Here is a 17,383-nt window from a genome sequence, read left to right as displayed (position 1 = left end):
CGAATCGGAACCGGTGTAGACCGAACCGTAATGTTCTAGTCATAAATTTAAGTGGAACCGCACCGAATTGAACCGTTAATATATTTCGGTTCCGGTTCCAATTTAGGGGTGGAACCGCACCGAACCGCACCGTGCCCATCCCTAGAGATATCCTTTCCCCAAAATTTTTACCTCTTCAAGAAGCAATCCGAAACAAACATAAATACCTCCTCTAAACACTCGGAATTTGACATCGAATTGAAAGTTCAGTCCGATTCCGAGACGCATTGCATGTTGAGATTGAGCTGTTCTTATCCAATACCAGAGCATCAAATTTAAAAATTGCAAACAAGAAAGCATAAACTTATCAAGCAAACAAGAAAAATGGAATTCCAAATAACGAAGGGAAATTTTCCACCTATTGAAAATGACATTGTCTCAACTTGAAGGCGGCAAAACGATGTAAACCTCCTCCATACCAAAAGAGACAATACGCAGACGAAATAAGAACAAGCATCTTAAATCCCAGTTCCACCTCTTACATCTATTTATTTACTATTACGATACCATTCAAGCATAATGGATTACTCGGGTAGAAGAATCCCCTAGCCCATGGCATACTTCTGGGTCCAGGATCGAGCAGTGGCCTCGTACTTCTGTCTATCAGTCTTGTACATGTGCGCAATTTCAGGCACCAGAGGATCGTCGGGGTTTGGATCTGTCAGCAGGGAGCAAATGGAGAGGAGGACCTGCATGAAGAAACAATCAGTTATTATGTAAACGACAAACAATGCGCACCAATATGCATTGACACCGAAAAGAATGAAGGAAGATCTAAATAACACGAGATAAGTACGTTACCTTGGAAATGGTCAGGGCAGGACTCCACTGCTCCTTGAGGATGTCAAGGCAGATGCTACCATTGCTATTGATGTTCGGATGGTAAACTTTTGTTCGGAAGGCAACCTGTTCAATGCACAAAAAGTAGCACGCTATGAGTATTATTATCACCATTTAAAACCAAAACACTACATCAATCCAATTGCAGTGAAATTACAAGCCTTAAACAGATGAAATATTTTGCTGCTCTAGTTTGTATTGCACAAGGTGGATAAAATTTCTGGGGATAATACCTTGGGTGGCTTGAAAGGGTAATCAGGCGGGAAATGAATGGATACAAGAAAAACACCACCAGAAAATGGGCTGTCGCCCGGACCCATAATAGTTGCTTGCCAGTGAAACATATCATCAGCAACGGGACCTGTTGGAAAAGAAAAACTCAGTTTTAAAACATACATAAAACAGTAATACTTTGTAAACTTCAACAGCGAAACCTTAATGCCTCTTCTCTTCTGCATTAAAACCTGGTTCTTACTCAAAAACATGGTTAAAAAAATTACATGCAACATCCAAAATAAACAATATATCCACCAAACGAGAAGAATACAAGATAATACTGGTATCTCTAATTAAAATACCAGGCACACTCGGTCCTTCCCAGAAAAAACTATTGTGCAATTTACATTAAAACAAACTGCTGAAGGACAATGCATTAGAAACCACAACAAACACACTAATTTTAAACGAGAGTGAGAGTTTATAAAGTACACTTAAACCAGCTGCCCAAGATACCAATCAATGCACAAAAACAACTATTTTAAAATTAGATGTACGAATCTCTTCACATTTTTCATTTTAAATATGAATTCTCTAATATAATTCTTCTCCCATGTGAATGTTCAGTGAGAGTAATCTTTTCGTATAAACTTCAAGAATCAAAAGCAACAACACAAAATGATATCCAGGAAAAGATGAATACTTGAACAACTGGTATCCGAATTTCACATATACAAAACACCAACTGACCTGAATAGACGTATCAAAAGAAACATTTAAAAATACATGAGAATAGAACAAAATACCTGCACTGCAAGAAGCAGGCGGGTCTTTCTGAAGGTCCTTCAACTCCTTGTTGATCCGCTTCGAAGCCATCACGAAACACTACAACAATGTGCTGCAAGGTTAAACACAGTAACGGTCAAAACAAATACTACATATGCCATCTGATTGATTTGCAGTGTTGCACAACCGAAAGTGAAACGCATAGAACAAACGGGAGTTTCTGTACCAACATCAATACTCCGATTAAAAGTAAAAGGCTCAAGAAACAGTAAAGAGTCCATTACCGTGTAAAATCAACACACCCACCACCAACCACCTGATACATACAAATTGAACACTACAAGTGCCCCTTTCTCCTAAATCGAATCGGGTGGATACAAAATTAAAAATAAACTCACAATTTCACATCGAAATCTTGCTTTATCTTGGTAATAGTATCAACCAGCAAACCCTAGGATTCAGAATTCTAAAACTCGAAAAGCAAAGCATTTCGAAACCAAAAAACCCACAACTAGTAACCAAAGGCATCACAACGATCTAATCCGCACACAAGAAAAGCCAAATCCTTCAAACTACACTTCAATCAATTCATTGCACGAAAAGGAAAACAGAACCATCGTTTCAAAAGGAAATTCAAACAAAATTCGAAACAAACATCAATCAAACGATGACTAAGAACCCCAAAAATATGAAATTTCGCATACAATCGTTCGATAAATCAATAATCCGAAACAATTGAAGAGAAAAAAAGCATAAGAAATCGATAAATCGAAGAGGCGATAGGCTCACCGGCGATTAGGCTAGGGTTTTCTGGTTGGGTTTGGGGAGCTTCTGCTTCTAGAGAGATAAAGAACAGAGAGAGAGAGAGACGCAGGAATGGGTTTGGGCTAGAAGGGTCCCTTGTATATATAGTAGGACTGCAGAGTCAAATCACATTTTTATACTAAAAATTCAATTATAGTACTATTCATTTTACTCTTTATTTTGTTCTTATCGTTAAAACTCAAAGTCTTCAAACTCTTTTCATTAGTTTTCCTTATTTTTTATTGTCTTACTTTACATAAAAATCCAACATAAGCTATTCAAAAAAGGAAAAGGAATATTTTCTCCTTAGCCTGCCACCGTCAAAAAAAGTGAGCGTAATACAAATATGCTCAGTTCATGTAAGGATTACGATTTTACAATGGATCAAAAAAATTGAGTGTGATCCAATATATGACACTCATGGGACGAGAATAAGACATATACACACCTGGCTCATTTGTATTCATTGGTTTTTTTTTTTTTTTTTTTAATTCAATTCAACGACTAGAAAATCGATAAAAGTGAGTAGAGCGAGAATAAGCGTGCAAAAATCAATTCCCACACCACACAACCTACGTAAATGTTATATTGTGCAAAATGTGTTACATTATTTAGTGCCCAATTTTGTTGCACGAATTTAGTTTACGTAAAATTTTTTATTTTATAAAAAAGTGGAATAAGAAAAAAGTAAAATTGTAAGTTATTTAGATTTTGTAAGTTGGCTCAATATTTATATTTAACCACAAAATTAATGGAAATAAATCTTGGATAATATTGAGTAGTAGGATAATTAGGCTTATGCATATCCATAAGGGCATATGCGTGCGCCTTAATTTTCTTATTTACTTCCTATTTATGTTAAACATTAATTAAACTTGTTTTTCTTCTTCTTGAAAATAAATTAAAGTAAAATAATAGAGAAAATATTGTATTTTTCTTTGATAATTTTACTTTCGTTTTGTGGGTCCAGTGGTTCTGCTGGCATCAACCCAACCCTTCTATGATAAGGGCCTGATTCAGACCCAATAATGTGGGCCAGGCAGTGTGTGGGCTCAAACATACTCCTCAACACTCTTCTTCTTCTGTTTTTTCGGTTTTCTAGACCACATTAAAAGTGCAAATTTAAGTTATATATCTGAATAAGAGCCGTTAGATCATTTAATTCAGTGGAATTTAACGGATTTAAAAGCATAAAACATTTGAATAAAAGCCGTTAGATCAGTTAACCTAACTGGATTTAACGGATTGGCTTAAAGTCTGAGATCACGTGTTATGTGACTGATAACGACACGTCCTACAATTTACTGGTAAGAAGGCCTTGGATTGAGGGGAACTTTGTTGTTCATGTATTTGATATTATCTAATAGAATATATTATATTGAATGGTTTTTATTTTTTAATCTCAGTTTTTTTGTTGTGTTCTAGTAAAATGTCAGCGAAGGTGGCACGTGTTGTAAATTTTGAAGTCGATTTGGGATGGATGGATGGAGAGGGACAAGAATACGTGTTTTTTTTTGAAGAACAGAATACGTGTTTGGTAGACCACAAATATTGGTTCAGAAGCCGAAAGCCGAAAGCCGAAAGCCGAAAGCCATCCCAACAAACCCAAAACATTATTTCCACCGTTCTGATTCATGGGCCATTCTCTTTCTGCTTATTTGTTAAGTGCTTGTTTCTGCTTATTTGGTTTGTGATCAATTTCTGGGTTCTTCTTGATTTGCCCATCTGGGAGGTTCTCGTCGTGTCAAAGTTTCAAGCTTTTTGTTTCTGTAAAAGCAACCTGGGAATTTTCTGGTGTGTCCCCCAAAGTTTCAATCTTTTCATTTTCCCTCGATTACTTTTTATCTTTTTGCTAGTTTTGTTGAATAATGTTAAATTAGTTTGTTTTGTGTTCATTTGGGATCACTTGGGAGTGAGAATTTGTGATATAAATCAACAATTCAATCCATTAGTTGTATGTTTTTATGTGTTCTCTTATTTTTTCCCAGATATATGTTTTCACATGACGGAACACAGTGGCGTTCTAAGTTTCATATAGCCGACCACTCAGCGAGACAAAGGTAGGTTGTTGTATCTATTTTTGTACGGAGAATCAATGTATGTATGCCATATAGGAGGACTGTGTTGAAGAACGTAAAATCACCTGTCGGAAATTTGACAAAATAAAATACAGTATATAAGGAATGCTCCGCTACAAATAGCACTGATGGATTTTGCGATCGAACACCGCGGGATTTTCCGTGGTGTTAGATGGTTTCTGGGGTGATGCATGATTTGGGGCATCGCTTTGATCTCATTCGAAGTATTTTGATGTGTCTCTGATGCAGTTTTACTGTATTATTCATCTGTTTATTCCGTTTGTTTGATCGGATTGTTTGCTCCATCGTTTCATAGTTTGCTCCATCGTTTTTGTTTGAATGTCAGCTGCTGAAGTCTTTGTATACTTAACTGATCAGGTACGCTAGTTACTTCCAGAACTGAATCCCGATTTGTCTTGGTGATTGACAATGGGGGGCGTAGTGGGAAAGAGCGAAAGTTCTAGGAAGTTTTCGATACATGAAACGAAGCTAGAGGCGAAGATGGTTGAAGCTATGCAGCGCAGAGCAGCGAAAGGAAGTGTTATGAAATCATTTAACAGCCTCATCTTGAAGTTCCCAAAGATCGACGAGAGCTTAAGAAATTGCAAGGCTATTTTCGAGCAATTTGGTATGCATCGTATCCTGTTCAGTTCTGTTCTAAATTTGTACTTTCCATGTGTATTTAGTCTGTAACTCGTGTACTTTTTTCTTCTCGACAGATGAGGATTCGAATGGTATGATCGATCAAGAAGAGATGAAAAAATGTTTCTCTAAACTGGAAGTCTCTTTTACAGACGAGGAGATCATTGATCTCTTTGAGGCATGCGATATTAACGAGGATATGGGAATCAAGTTTAACGAGTTCATCGTTCTTATTTGCCTCGTTCATCTTCTTAAGGATGATAACAAAGCCGTTCACACAGTATCCAAACACACATTGTTCTGCGTATTTTTCTTAAGCTTCCTTTGTTTTGTGTTCTTTTTCTTCTTCTCTTTGTGCTCCGTGACTTTTGCTAGAAATTGCAACTGGGGATGCCGGAACTGGAGGCCACGTTTGAAACACTGGTAGACGCGTTTGTGTTCTTGGACAAGAACAAGGATGGTTATGTCAGCAAGAGTGAAATGGTCGAGGCCATCAACGAAACTACAACAGGAGAACGTTCCTCCGGCCGCATAGCCATGAAAAGATTTGGTCATCCTCTCTCTTTCTACCCGCATTCTTACACACAAACAATCCAATACAAGCATACACATTAAACCCTATCTTGTGAAGGATTTTTATTCCTTGAATTAGAAGGCATTGTTTCTTTGCTACATACAGATCATTTGTGTTCATCTGTGTGCATTGGCGCGGACGTTTTGGTTATGGTTTCATTTGTTCGTGTCTCCGATTGTGGATTCTTAGGAACTAGTTCATTAAGTTAAATGTCCTGAAGTTAGAGGGTAGGGAAAATCCATTTTCTAAATCTGTTAACTTTTCCATTGTTGCAGAAGAGATGGACTGGGATAAAAACGGAATGGTGAACTTCAAGGAGTTTCTGTTTGCGTTTACTCGATGGATTGGAATCGACGATCTTGAGGACGAGGATGAAGACTGAACGAGAGGTAGAGGGTTCGATAACTTTAACAGTGCCCTAGTTGATACAGAGCATGTAAAGTGTTACGATGAGTCCTTCATTGAGATGACCATGTAAATAGTTTGAAATGCAGACTTTTTAAAATTCTCGTCATCGACAATTCATATTTCACTTGATAGTATGTTGTGTGTGGATTTTCCTGTACCTGTTTGTATGTTATGAGAAGATTCACAGCGATTTTGTTCGTTCATTGACTTTGAACTGCAGCAAAATCTGTTGTGTGTGGATTTTCCCGTACCTGTTTGTATGTTATGAGAAGGTTCACAGCGATTTTGTTCGTTCATTGACTTCGAACTGCAGCAAAATCTGTTGTGTGTGGATTTTCCCGTACCTGTTTGTATGTTATGAGAAGATTCACAGCGATTTTGTTCGTTCATCGACTTCGAACTGCAGCAAAGCCTCTCAAAATCCTCAGCCTCTGGATCTCGCAGGCCGGATCTGTCGGATTGAAAAATTTACCTTAAGCTTAGTAGCTCATTTCACTGGTTCATTTCACACAAACCAAGTGTCCGGATCCTCTCTCTCTCCCTCTCTTGAACGGTCTGAATTACTCGGTCCATCAACTCTGAACAAGAAGATCCGGAGAGGATCTGAATTCCTCAACCATTTAACATTTCTTGACGACTGCCATAAAATCTTGACTTCTTAACCATTTGTGCCACAAAGCATTCTAATCTTTTGTGCCAGAGTGTTCCACAATTTTATGTTGTACATCGTCAAGCCATTTTTTTTTTTTTTTTTTGAACAAACGATATTATCTACACTAAAAAATAAAAGATGAGTTAACCTCACAATGGGCTAATTTGTACCACATTATTTATTGCTAGCCCATTACAAGACTTAACCCAACCCTCCCTTTAGTGTAAATTATATTGTTTGCTCAAAAATCATCACTGAAATCTACAAGAAATGTTGCTGTTGGTGCAAGAAGCATCAAGTAAATGAGAAACTACTTTTTCATAGAACAAAACAAAGAACGCTTAAAATAAATCCAAATGCAATCTAGACAGTACACATTACTCGAATTTTCGCCTCGCTTCGCTAATCGCTATTCATATACACACCAGACCATAAATTGCTCACAGAACCCCAAGACGGTAGCAAAACTGTCATGACACGCTTACTATAGTACAAGGACAGGCTTAGAGAGCTGATGCTCCGACCAAACTTCTAACGCAATATATAAAAAGCAAACCCCCAAATCAAACTGTCCTTTTCCTATGCGATACGCCAACCCTCCTCCTGACCAGTAGCCACGCACACTTTGATATGGAAACAAGTTAGAACTGGCACACAAGGGGTGTTTGCCAGTGCCCCGATGGTAGTTGGAGGATTGGCTGACACAGCAACACGTGTGGCGTGGAAACCGCTGTTTACTGGCAGAAACTAACAAAACAAGCTCCAAGAGCGTGGATCTATTACCCCCTGGTCTTGGCCCTCTTCATACCAAGACTGTTGCGGAAGGGTGACAATGAACCGGACATTGGAGAACCCTCTTCACGAAGTGTGCCATTCAGCATTGCCAACTCTCGCAGCTGCTGTTTCTTGTAGAAATCCTGAGATTCGTCCTTAAAAAGATACAGAAATCGTTCCCAGAAATTGTCAAGAGATTGTATTTGAAAACAAGATTAACAAATTTACAAGAGAGGTGATTGGAAAAACTTCAAATCAGAGAAGAGAACATACCACAGGCCTGAGCAAATCTTCAAGTACCTCACGTGCTTGTAATAAACGAGCATCAATAATTTCAACTGGTAGTTCTGCCTCCACTAGAATATGAAGAGGTTCGTTCAGATGTTCATACCCTGGTTTTCCTCTCATCATTTCTTCCTTTAGAACAAAATATGACAGTGGACTAACATTAGATTGACACAATTTGAACTAAAAGTAACGGAAACTGAATTTATTTACAGCATAGTGTAACAAATATTCGTTCAGAATTTCTTTGAATGCATGAATGCCGGATCAATTCCACAAATAAAATAAGCATAGATGCATTCACATATTAAGAATAAACTCATTATTACCCTAGTTGGATCCTTTATGCTACCACGTCCCCTGATCAGAACACGACATTCAGTAGTTGCTTCCACCCGCTTAAGAGAGTTTCCCCTAGGGCCTAGCAACCGCCCAACAAAGTTAAACTGCAACAAGGATTTGATGTCAGACAAACATAGAAAAGTACAAAGAAAAATTAACAGAACTTAGTAATTCATCCCTACATTAGGATATTTGTCAACTGGAATATCAACCCGGATTGTTCGCTTCACAATCAGACCAGATGAACTACTCTGAGAACTCAGCCAGTTTTGGGTTGATGAAGGCTGTAATAAACCTGACATCTGAACAGTATAATCCAAGAACGTTAAAACCTAAAATAACAAAGTAATGTTATTCATGATCATATGTATTCTGCTCTACAGATAAGATATTGGTCTTTGAAGAACCTTCAAGATCCAAATAAATTCATTACGCATGCTTTGAACAATGTTATGAATAATAAAGCAGAGAAATAACTAAGTAGAAAAACATGTAGACCTTAGAAGATACAATGGAACTCAGAAAATTGCCCGACTATTGCCTGTAGAGACCAATGCATTTCAAGGACTAAAAAATGAATACAACAACAAAATAATACCATTCTACAATCCCCTTGCAAATAAAGGCATCTGGTAGGTGCAATATTTCAAACAATATCAACAAAGAGCAAAAACTTGCAAACTCGATTAACAAGCATAACCAAAGGGTCAGTACACTAAACAAGAAAATTAGGACATCTCCTATAGATTGTAAACGACTTTCAGTACTCTGCATTAGGATTATGAATTGCATCTTTATGCCAAACGTAAAATTTGAGAATATGTCACAAAATCAAATTAAGTTCGTCTTGACAAAAGACACAGAATAAACAGAGAACCATCTTAATTGAAGTAGGATTCCAGAAGCAAAGCTAATTAGTAGTCTCTTGCTTGTTGATGTTAGCTTCAGACTACCTGTCTCAAAAGTGGCAATATAAATTGCAGCACCTAAACAGATGTTAAAGGTTAGCATGAGATGTAAAAGATCGTGTCAGCAATGCTTCTAAAAAACAGTAAATTAGATGGAAAACAAAGTTATGTTAAGTTAATAAGTTAATGGTTAGTATCCGTACTTCTGATTGAAACCGTGATGCCCATCCGTTCACATCAGCACCTCCATTTGGAAACATTCCTCTAGATGCCAGGGGGCTAGCATGTTCAAGCCCATTTTGACCTAAAACTGACGCATTCCCCAACAGTGTAGTTACACGCAATATTTCTGCTCCAAAAATGTCAATTTTCAAGAATAAGATGTACCAGTTAGCATTTGTTATAAGGTTAGCGGTCACCACAAAATGGAGAGACAACACCGATTTTTTCCTGAGTCAGTTAAAATCAATGCTTCCCCCAAGTAATAAAATTAACTTTAAAAGAGTGTACACCACCATTAAAGTAATGAGAAGTTAATAAAGAAAACAAGCTTATCATTTGTAAGATAGCTATGAACACCATCACTCATCCTTAAAATTTAGTTAATACAAACACTTAGTTAATACAAACTACAGAAGCCGGAAACAAATAAATGAGAACCCAAGTTATTAGAAGCATGAAACACCAAGAGAGGATACACATCCACCAAACACCACCAGTAGGCTGAGACGATATCACCAAACCACTTAAACCTGAGAAATCAATGTCAATATTACCAATTAACAACAATAAGCAGAAACTTGGACTCCTCTCCGAGACACAGGAAAAAAAGACACCCAGAAAGAAGTACACATGAAGTACTCCCAAACACAACAAAAACTTATGGATCAAGCTATGTCCTCGGCTAGGAACTTGGCATCTAAATTTGGTAGTAATGAATCCCAAGATAGAGTCTGATAGACTATGGGCCAAAATCTATACTTGAAAAGGGCTCATACCTTTTGGTTGGGACAGGTGGCTTTGTAGTCTTTAGGTATCTGAAAAGGAAGGCCCCACTATAAATATTTAAAGAACATGGAACATTATCAGTTTCACTTTATATAGAAGGGCCAGGTTTATTATATTGTTATCCCCTAATTAATGTAAAAACACCCAAAACCTGTTATGTTAGCATTTTCCCACTGGTAAAGACAAGATTTTGGTTTGTCCTCCTTTTTGGGTCTAAGAAAATGAGACTATCCCTCATCTTGAACTAAAAGACAAGATCTGCAAAGGTTTACCAAGTACTAAAAGGAGAGCTCCAAGTCAGACTAAACAAGGCAACCTATATCCCACCTCTGCCGTATGTAAAAAACCTTGGAGCCAAAAGAGATACAATACAATGAAAAGCATTCCATATCGCTAATCATTGTAATCGAATTATTTTTGGCTTCATATGCAAAGCAGTTGCTTGTGATATGTGCACCACCTCAATACTTTTCAACCCTTGTGAATTTGATTTGGAACAGGCATTTCAAACTAATCAAGCAAGTTATCTTTTCAAGAGTTCTATCCCACTAATGCAATACAATGTCAACCCAAGCCAGATGATATCACAACACAATTAGTCCCAAGCTAACTTTAACAAATTTGATTACCAGGACAGGCCCATTAACATCTATAAGGCCTTAGCGTGTATCACCAAGTTAAACTAATAACACATCTATTAAGCGGGTTATCGAGTGTTTTGTTCATGTTAGGTTTATAGGGTGTCCCTACAACCTGCAAAGTTATCCGAATCGTGTGAAGTGAATTGTGATTCGGATCAAGCAGTTACTGAAGCAGTCTCCACATCTATACATTCGCTTATATACCAATAAAATAAGTTCTCGTAAACAAAGACAAACTTGAAAACTGACCTTGGTTTAGTAACCTGTTGCAATGCGGCAGCACAGGCAAAAATGGACTCAGCTTGAGACGCTCCCCAAGCAGCTCAGATACATATCTGCAATATATATATACACACACACACATAAGCATATATATATATACACACACACACAATAAAACGATATCGATTAGGGTTCATACAAGATCAAGACATCAAATTACGGTTTCTTATCGAAGAGAAATCAGGAAATCGTGAACAGATCTAAAGAGGCATACTTTTCTTGCTCGGCGGCAACGAGAGCAGCGGAGGAGGAGGCGGAGCGAAGGCCGGAGAGGTGAGGGGAGTGAGGTGCCGACGGTGACGGCGAGTACGCCATGTACCTTCCACCGCCCGATGATGACGTCATTTCCATAGCGACTCTCAGCCGTCAGATCGTCTCCTCCTTCTTCTGGTCGTCTGAGGGATCTCTCTGTGTGCGTAGGTCAGAGGCTGGCCGGCGAGACGATCGCGATTCCCGACCAGACGCTCTCTCCCTCTCTGAAGATCTCTCTCTCTCTGAAATCTCTTTCAGTCCAGGTCTACAAGCGTCGGTGGATTTTCATTTATACTGCAACTGATTGTTTTACCTTTTACCTTTTCCCTTGTATCGTCGCCGCTACTACTCGTGTAGTACACAGTAACTTTCTTTCTTTTGGTAAGTAAAGTGATAAATTGAGTTCAAATTCTCTCCGAAATTTTGTCTGGAACCGACGAACTTGGAGATTCGGATCATGTTTTTTAAATCATGTGGTTTCCGTTAATTCATTTTGATGGCTCATTTTACACAAATTAAGAATCTTGATATCTCTTTCACTCCCTTCGACAGCTCCAATTCATGGATCATTGGGCTCCAAGAGATCTAGAGAAGATATTCAACTACCTAAGTATGATTTCCAAAAAATGAAAATAAAAATTACCTAAATATGATTTACACTTGATGCTTGATCACGTCTAATTGAAAAAAAAAAAAAAATAGTGGTGGGATACAGACACACAGCATATCATTTCACATTTTCAAATATGAAAAAAAGACGCAATTATATTTTTTAGGCCGTCATGACTAAACATGAACTCATATCAAAATACGTGAACTTATTATATGTACTAAATATTTAATTTATATGGTTTGTCTAGGTAAGTTTGAGATCCCTTTTACGTAATGTTATGTAGACTAAATTTTTAGATAAAATTCACAAATTGTATGACTTGTTGTCACCAACCGAAAATAAGCGGGGAGAGAGAGGTTCGAAATTATTACAATAACTTGAAGGAGGGAGAGTTTCGATTCTCGAGATGCATGAGTAAAAACTTAACATCATATCCATTGAAAAATTAGACCAATATAATTTCTTGATGACTTTATCATTTTTAATTAAAAAAATTATTGTACGGTTGTAGAAATTGGTCACATGTAACTCTAAAGTGTTATCCACTAGTATTATTACATGAACTCATATACCATACACATTTCGCTATCACATAACATGAATTACGATATTTTTTACCAATCAACGATTCAAAGCCGCTCTTTGACGTATCACTGATGTTTATTATCAAAGAAATACATCACCCCTTAGTATAGATCATATTGTTTGTTGGAAAAAAATTTAACCAAAAAAAAAAAAAAAAAAAAAAAAAAAACACTAGGGTAATATAATACTATGGAGTGAGCGGTTGGCAGCAAATGGACTGTCATGTCTCAACCATGAAAATATGAAACCTTGAGGTGGCCACGTGTACCAATTCAATCCCACATTTTATTGCCATTTCAACATATTATATATACGGTCCATCAATTCTATAATATTTCTGTCTCCTAAGGCAATGACTTTTCAAGTTTTTGATATTACTAGCCTTCATGCACGCGAGTGAGCGCATGCAAAAAATATTTTTTCAATCACGGTGTAGTACATATAATTTACACATTTTAAATGTATTTAGCGTAAATTGACAAAAGGAAAGTCAAATATTTAAAGTATATGAATAATCTTATATCATGCTAAAAGAAAGCTTTGATAAACTAATTAAAGCAACTGAATTCACATAATAAAATCAATATCTATAGAATTTACATTAACAATAGAGAAAATAATATTTAATAAATAATTGATTAAATCACATTATTACTAGCCTATTGTGAGGCTAAGGTCACACTCTCCCTCTTAGTGTAGATAATATCGTTTATTAAAATAAAAAAAATTATTTGACAAATAATTTAATCATATTATTATCAGCGTGCGAAAAACCTTTTTTTATAACCTGCATCACACGCCTCTTAAGTTTTGAATGTGTTTAAAAATAGAGAAAATAATATTTAATAAACAACTGATTGAATCACATTATTGTACACCCATTGTGAGGGCTAAGGCCACCCCCTCCCCTTTAGTGTAGATAATATCGTTTGTTAAAAAAAAAAAAATTCATTTGACAACTAATTTAATCACATTATTATCCACGTGCGAAAGACCTTTTTTATAACCAACATTACATGTCTTTTAAAATGTTCTGAACATGTTTAAAAATAGAGAAATTGAATCAAATTATTACTAGCTTATTGTGAGACACTAATTTTTTTTTCAAAAAAAAAAAAAGCACAAAAAAATTTAATTATTAAAAAAATACTGTTAAAATGACGAAAATGCCCCTACCTTATTTGATGCATTATTTTGAGATGCCTTTGAAGTTTTTTTATCTTGAGGGCATTTTTGTCCAAATATTTTGTTGAAATTTGGTGACACCAAAATCACTATTCACCTTCCATTGACTTTATATATAGATTACAATTATGTTGACTAAAAAGCAAAATTATATGCATTTATAGCATCCAATATTGCTATTTTTTAAGGGAAAAAAACTCAAAAAGTATATTTTATAAGGAGGTTCGCTTTGACTAATTTATCAAGATTAGGGCGCTAGTCTTTTCTTAATGCGCCATTCAATTTTATTATCCGAAATCATGATATTTTGCGTCGAAGTTTCACTTTGGTATTTAATAGTTTGGGCAATTTAGGAGTGTAATTGGTGTGTTATGTAATTGACGTATGTCATTAAAGTTTAGGGAAAATTTATAGGACCGCCAATAATGCCAACAATGCTTTATGGTATAGAATATTGAGCGATGAAGCATTCACATGTAAAAAATGAGTGCAACAAAGATCAAAATGCTTTGTTTGATGTGTGTCTACACAAGATATGACAAGATTAAGAATGATGATACTAAGTTGAGCGGGAGTCGCTGCAACTGAAAATAAAATGAGAGAAAATAAGTTTAAAGTGGCTTGGACATGTAAACCAAAAATATATAGATAATTTGGTTAGAAGATATGATTATGTGACAAAGGCTTAGGACAAAATGCATAGAGAAAGACATATGAAGACTTGAAGAGACTTTAAGAAAAGATATAGAGTAATTGAAGTTAACAAAAGACTTCGCGCAAAACCAAGCACAGTAACGTTCTAGATTCATCGGTCGATGTCACTTAACTTAATAGAATAAAGCTTTGTTTGTCGTTGTTATAAAATAATTTAGTCAAAGACTTAAATCTTGACAATTGAAACTACAGTAACTAGAGAATAACTTTGCCCAAATGATACGAAACAAAATCATGGTTTAGCCATCCTAATATGCTTATGCCTTAAAGCATTTGATCTTCATCACCATACGAAAGAGCTATTGCAATAACCCTTTTCCTCCCGATCTTCGTAAAACGAGAAGTCTTGTTAGCTTGGAATTATCTTTTTATTATCCGCGGAATAGCCAAAAAGGGTCGGATCAATCGTCGGCCATATCCGGATCCGGGAAAGTTCCAAGAACACCGGGCAAGCCTAATAATAATAAGGAAAAAAACAATTAAAATTAAGGATGTGATATCCACACATCCCTTTTTACTTCTCACATATTTTTTTAATTTTTAGACGTTGAATCGGATGAATTGACAAAGATAAAGAGACAGGAATCAACGTGTGTGAGAAGTAAAAAAAAAATGTGTGAATAGCACATCCCGTAAAATTATTTATGCGTAAACCAAACAGTAACATGCAAATCAATGCCACAAACAAACCTACCTTCAAACTTACGTGCCGTCAGCTCATCAATCCTACAAAAAAAACCGGAGCTCCAGCCGTAATACACCTTATATATCTTCTTCTTTGCTACTTCCAGACTGCCACACCACAAGAAGAAGCAACAAAAGCAGGGATACAAAACAAAATTAACCAATCAATTACAAACAAATCATCATCAAACCATCAAGAATAATAGCTAAAAATCTCATAAATATTACATACGAGTAACGAAGTCAGAAATTGTCAAAGAAGGCGTGAAATTTTAAAATGTAAAAGCCAAAAAGTTTAGACAATCAAATATATTTAGATGTTACATAATATTAATATCTTTTATAATTGATTAAGTTAGAATTGTTAGCGACGAAGTTCGCATTATAAATTATCAATGAAAACAAAAATATTTTTTTTCATTGTAAACAACCATGCTATTCTCCTATTTGACATTCATAGCAGAAAACGTTGCCATTTTCAAAATACTTTTCCAACGTTTTCCTAGCAACCAAACAAGAAATATCAAGGAACCCATTACGTACGTACCTCACACCAACGACTTTAACCAGGGTCTCTGCATAGTAATCGATTGGATCACACTCAACGCCGGGCTTCTCCATGACGATCCACCAGTAATCCCAACCTTGGAGGATCAATTCCATCTCTTCTGGTGGACGGCCAAATTTCGAACATGATTTGACCCCGCAACAGATCGGAGTGTACCTGGTGGTGGCCGTAGGGAATCGGACATCGTGGGTGGGCGGGGCGAGGGATCGGCGGCCCAGCATGAGGGATGGGATGGAGGGAGGGTTGGCAAGTTTGGATGTCAAGAAGAGGCGTTTGGGTATGAGGAGAGAGATTGTGAGGTGGCGAGATGTTGCGGTGGTGGCGGCGGTGGCGGCTGCGGCGGCCACGGCAATTGCTCGGACTAGGGTTTGAACCATTTTTGGGGAAATCAGGAGGCCTGAGAGAGTAAACTAAAGGAAATTCGATGAGGGTTTAGTGTGGGGACAAGGGTAACGTGGTATTTACCCTTGAGATTAGGAAACTTATTTACTTTTTTTGAATAATCAAAGCATGCTTTCCTTCAAACCCGAATCGTTCGATGGGAAGAGCAGTTAAAACTAGAGGTGGTTTTGGTACATTACCGTACCAAAATCTTTATACCAATTATCATACTAAATATTTGGTACGGTAAAATTTAGTATCATTACCGTACCAAATTTTCGGTATACCAAATATCGATATACTAAATAGTTTGATTGGTATGGTATGCCAATGGTAATTGTCACTTTATTTTACGCCACTTAATTTACCTAAAATCTAATATTTTTTAATTAATGTAGAAGTGTAAAAAATATAGAAAAAATGTATAAACGCTCGTAATGACAAGTTTTACAACTTTCATGAAGAGCTTAACTTTGAAATTCGCCATTATAATCATATAAATCATATATTAAGATTTAACCGCTCATTATTGTTTACATTTACGCTTCATTTTTCTCATCAAATTTTGTTTTTTTCGGATTTTCTTTTTTGAAAACATAATCTATTAGAGGATACAGGAAGGTAAACGGTTTGGATCGTTGATATTATGTCAGAGTTTTACCGTTAGTGAAAATATTGTTTGATGTTTATAAAGTTTCTACAAACTATATGACATCGACTCATATTTCAGTTAACCATCAATATCGAAACATGATATCAAAAATTTGAGTCGTAATCTTCTTACATCCGCGCAGATGATCATGTTTTCAAAAAAGAAAATTTTAAAAATGAAATTTAGTAAGAAGAATAAAGCGTAAATGACAATCAACGGTTAAATATAAATTTAAGGTTTATGGATTATAGTGTTGGATTTTGAAGCTAACCTCTCATAAAAGTTGTAAAGCTTGTCACTATGAGTGATTGTATATCATTTTTTTACATTTTTTACAATTCTACAATAATTATTATTAATTATATTAATTTTTCACACAAATAATTATATGAATAAATACATAATATAGTAATAATAATAATATTGGTATGTACGGTATACCACCGGTACTATTTTGGGTACCAGTACCA

The 17,383-nt window shown here is 36.2% G+C and overlaps 4 protein-coding genes across 5 annotated transcripts; 1 reads left to right on the top strand and 3 right to left on the bottom strand.

Moving 5' to 3' along the window:
* Positions 1-376: 376 nt before the first annotated feature.
* Positions 377-2,762, bottom strand: LOC137714848 (ubiquitin-conjugating enzyme E2 28-like). Of its 2 annotated transcripts, none has more exons than XM_068453976.1 (5): positions 2,671-2,762; positions 1,902-1,993; positions 1,113-1,240; positions 841-945; positions 377-728 (listed from the first exon to the last, which is right to left on the bottom strand). In XM_068453976.1, exons 2-5 carry the CDS (start codon positions 1,969-1,971, stop codon positions 585-587), a joined length of 447 nt encoding a protein of 148 aa, XP_068310077.1. In that variant the 5' UTR covers positions 1,972-1,993; positions 2,671-2,762; the 3' UTR covers positions 377-584. The 2 variants fall into 2 exon arrangements, with proteins under 2 accessions (XP_068310077.1, XP_068310078.1); XM_068453977.1 differs by having other exon boundaries at positions 1,902-1,980; positions 2,671-2,731.
* A 1,489-nt stretch (positions 2,763-4,251) lies between these two features.
* On the top strand, positions 4,252-6,521 carry LOC137714969 (probable calcium-binding protein CML21). Its single transcript, XM_068454155.1, has 6 exons — positions 4,252-4,479; positions 4,674-4,745; positions 5,142-5,391; positions 5,483-5,685; positions 5,781-5,955; positions 6,255-6,521. The coding sequence occupies exons 3-6, from the start codon at positions 5,193-5,195 to the stop codon at positions 6,359-6,361; spliced, it is 684 nt and encodes a 227-aa protein (XP_068310256.1). The 5' UTR covers positions 4,252-4,479; positions 4,674-4,745; positions 5,142-5,192; the 3' UTR covers positions 6,362-6,521.
* An 817-nt stretch (positions 6,522-7,338) lies between these two features.
* LOC137714967 (KH domain-containing protein At5g56140-like) lies at positions 7,339-11,809 on the bottom strand. Its single transcript, XM_068454153.1, has 7 exons — positions 11,494-11,809; positions 11,247-11,332; positions 9,552-9,697; positions 8,623-8,742; positions 8,428-8,544; positions 8,087-8,230; positions 7,339-7,968 (listed from the first exon to the last, which is right to left on the bottom strand). The coding sequence occupies exons 1-7, from the start codon at positions 11,628-11,630 to the stop codon at positions 7,819-7,821; spliced, it is 900 nt and encodes a 299-aa protein (XP_068310254.1). The 5' UTR covers positions 11,631-11,809; the 3' UTR covers positions 7,339-7,818.
* A 2,812-nt stretch (positions 11,810-14,621) lies between these two features.
* LOC137714968 (multiple organellar RNA editing factor 6, mitochondrial-like) lies at positions 14,622-16,409 on the bottom strand. Its single transcript, XM_068454154.1, has 3 exons — positions 15,860-16,409; positions 15,323-15,420; positions 14,622-15,082 (listed from the first exon to the last, which is right to left on the bottom strand). Exons 1-3 carry the CDS (start codon positions 16,255-16,257, stop codon positions 15,030-15,032), a joined length of 549 nt encoding a protein of 182 aa, XP_068310255.1. The 5' UTR covers positions 16,258-16,409; the 3' UTR covers positions 14,622-15,029.
* Between the last annotated feature and the right edge of the window lie 974 nt (positions 16,410-17,383).

Source organism: Pyrus communis, chromosome 14 (assembly GCF_963583255.1).
Source record: "Pyrus communis chromosome 14, drPyrComm1.1, whole genome shotgun sequence".
Taxonomy (NCBI): Eukaryota; Viridiplantae; Streptophyta; class Magnoliopsida; order Rosales; family Rosaceae; genus Pyrus; species Pyrus communis.
Note: the sequence above shows the minus strand (reverse complement) of the source record. Positions and strands in the feature narration are given on the sequence as shown.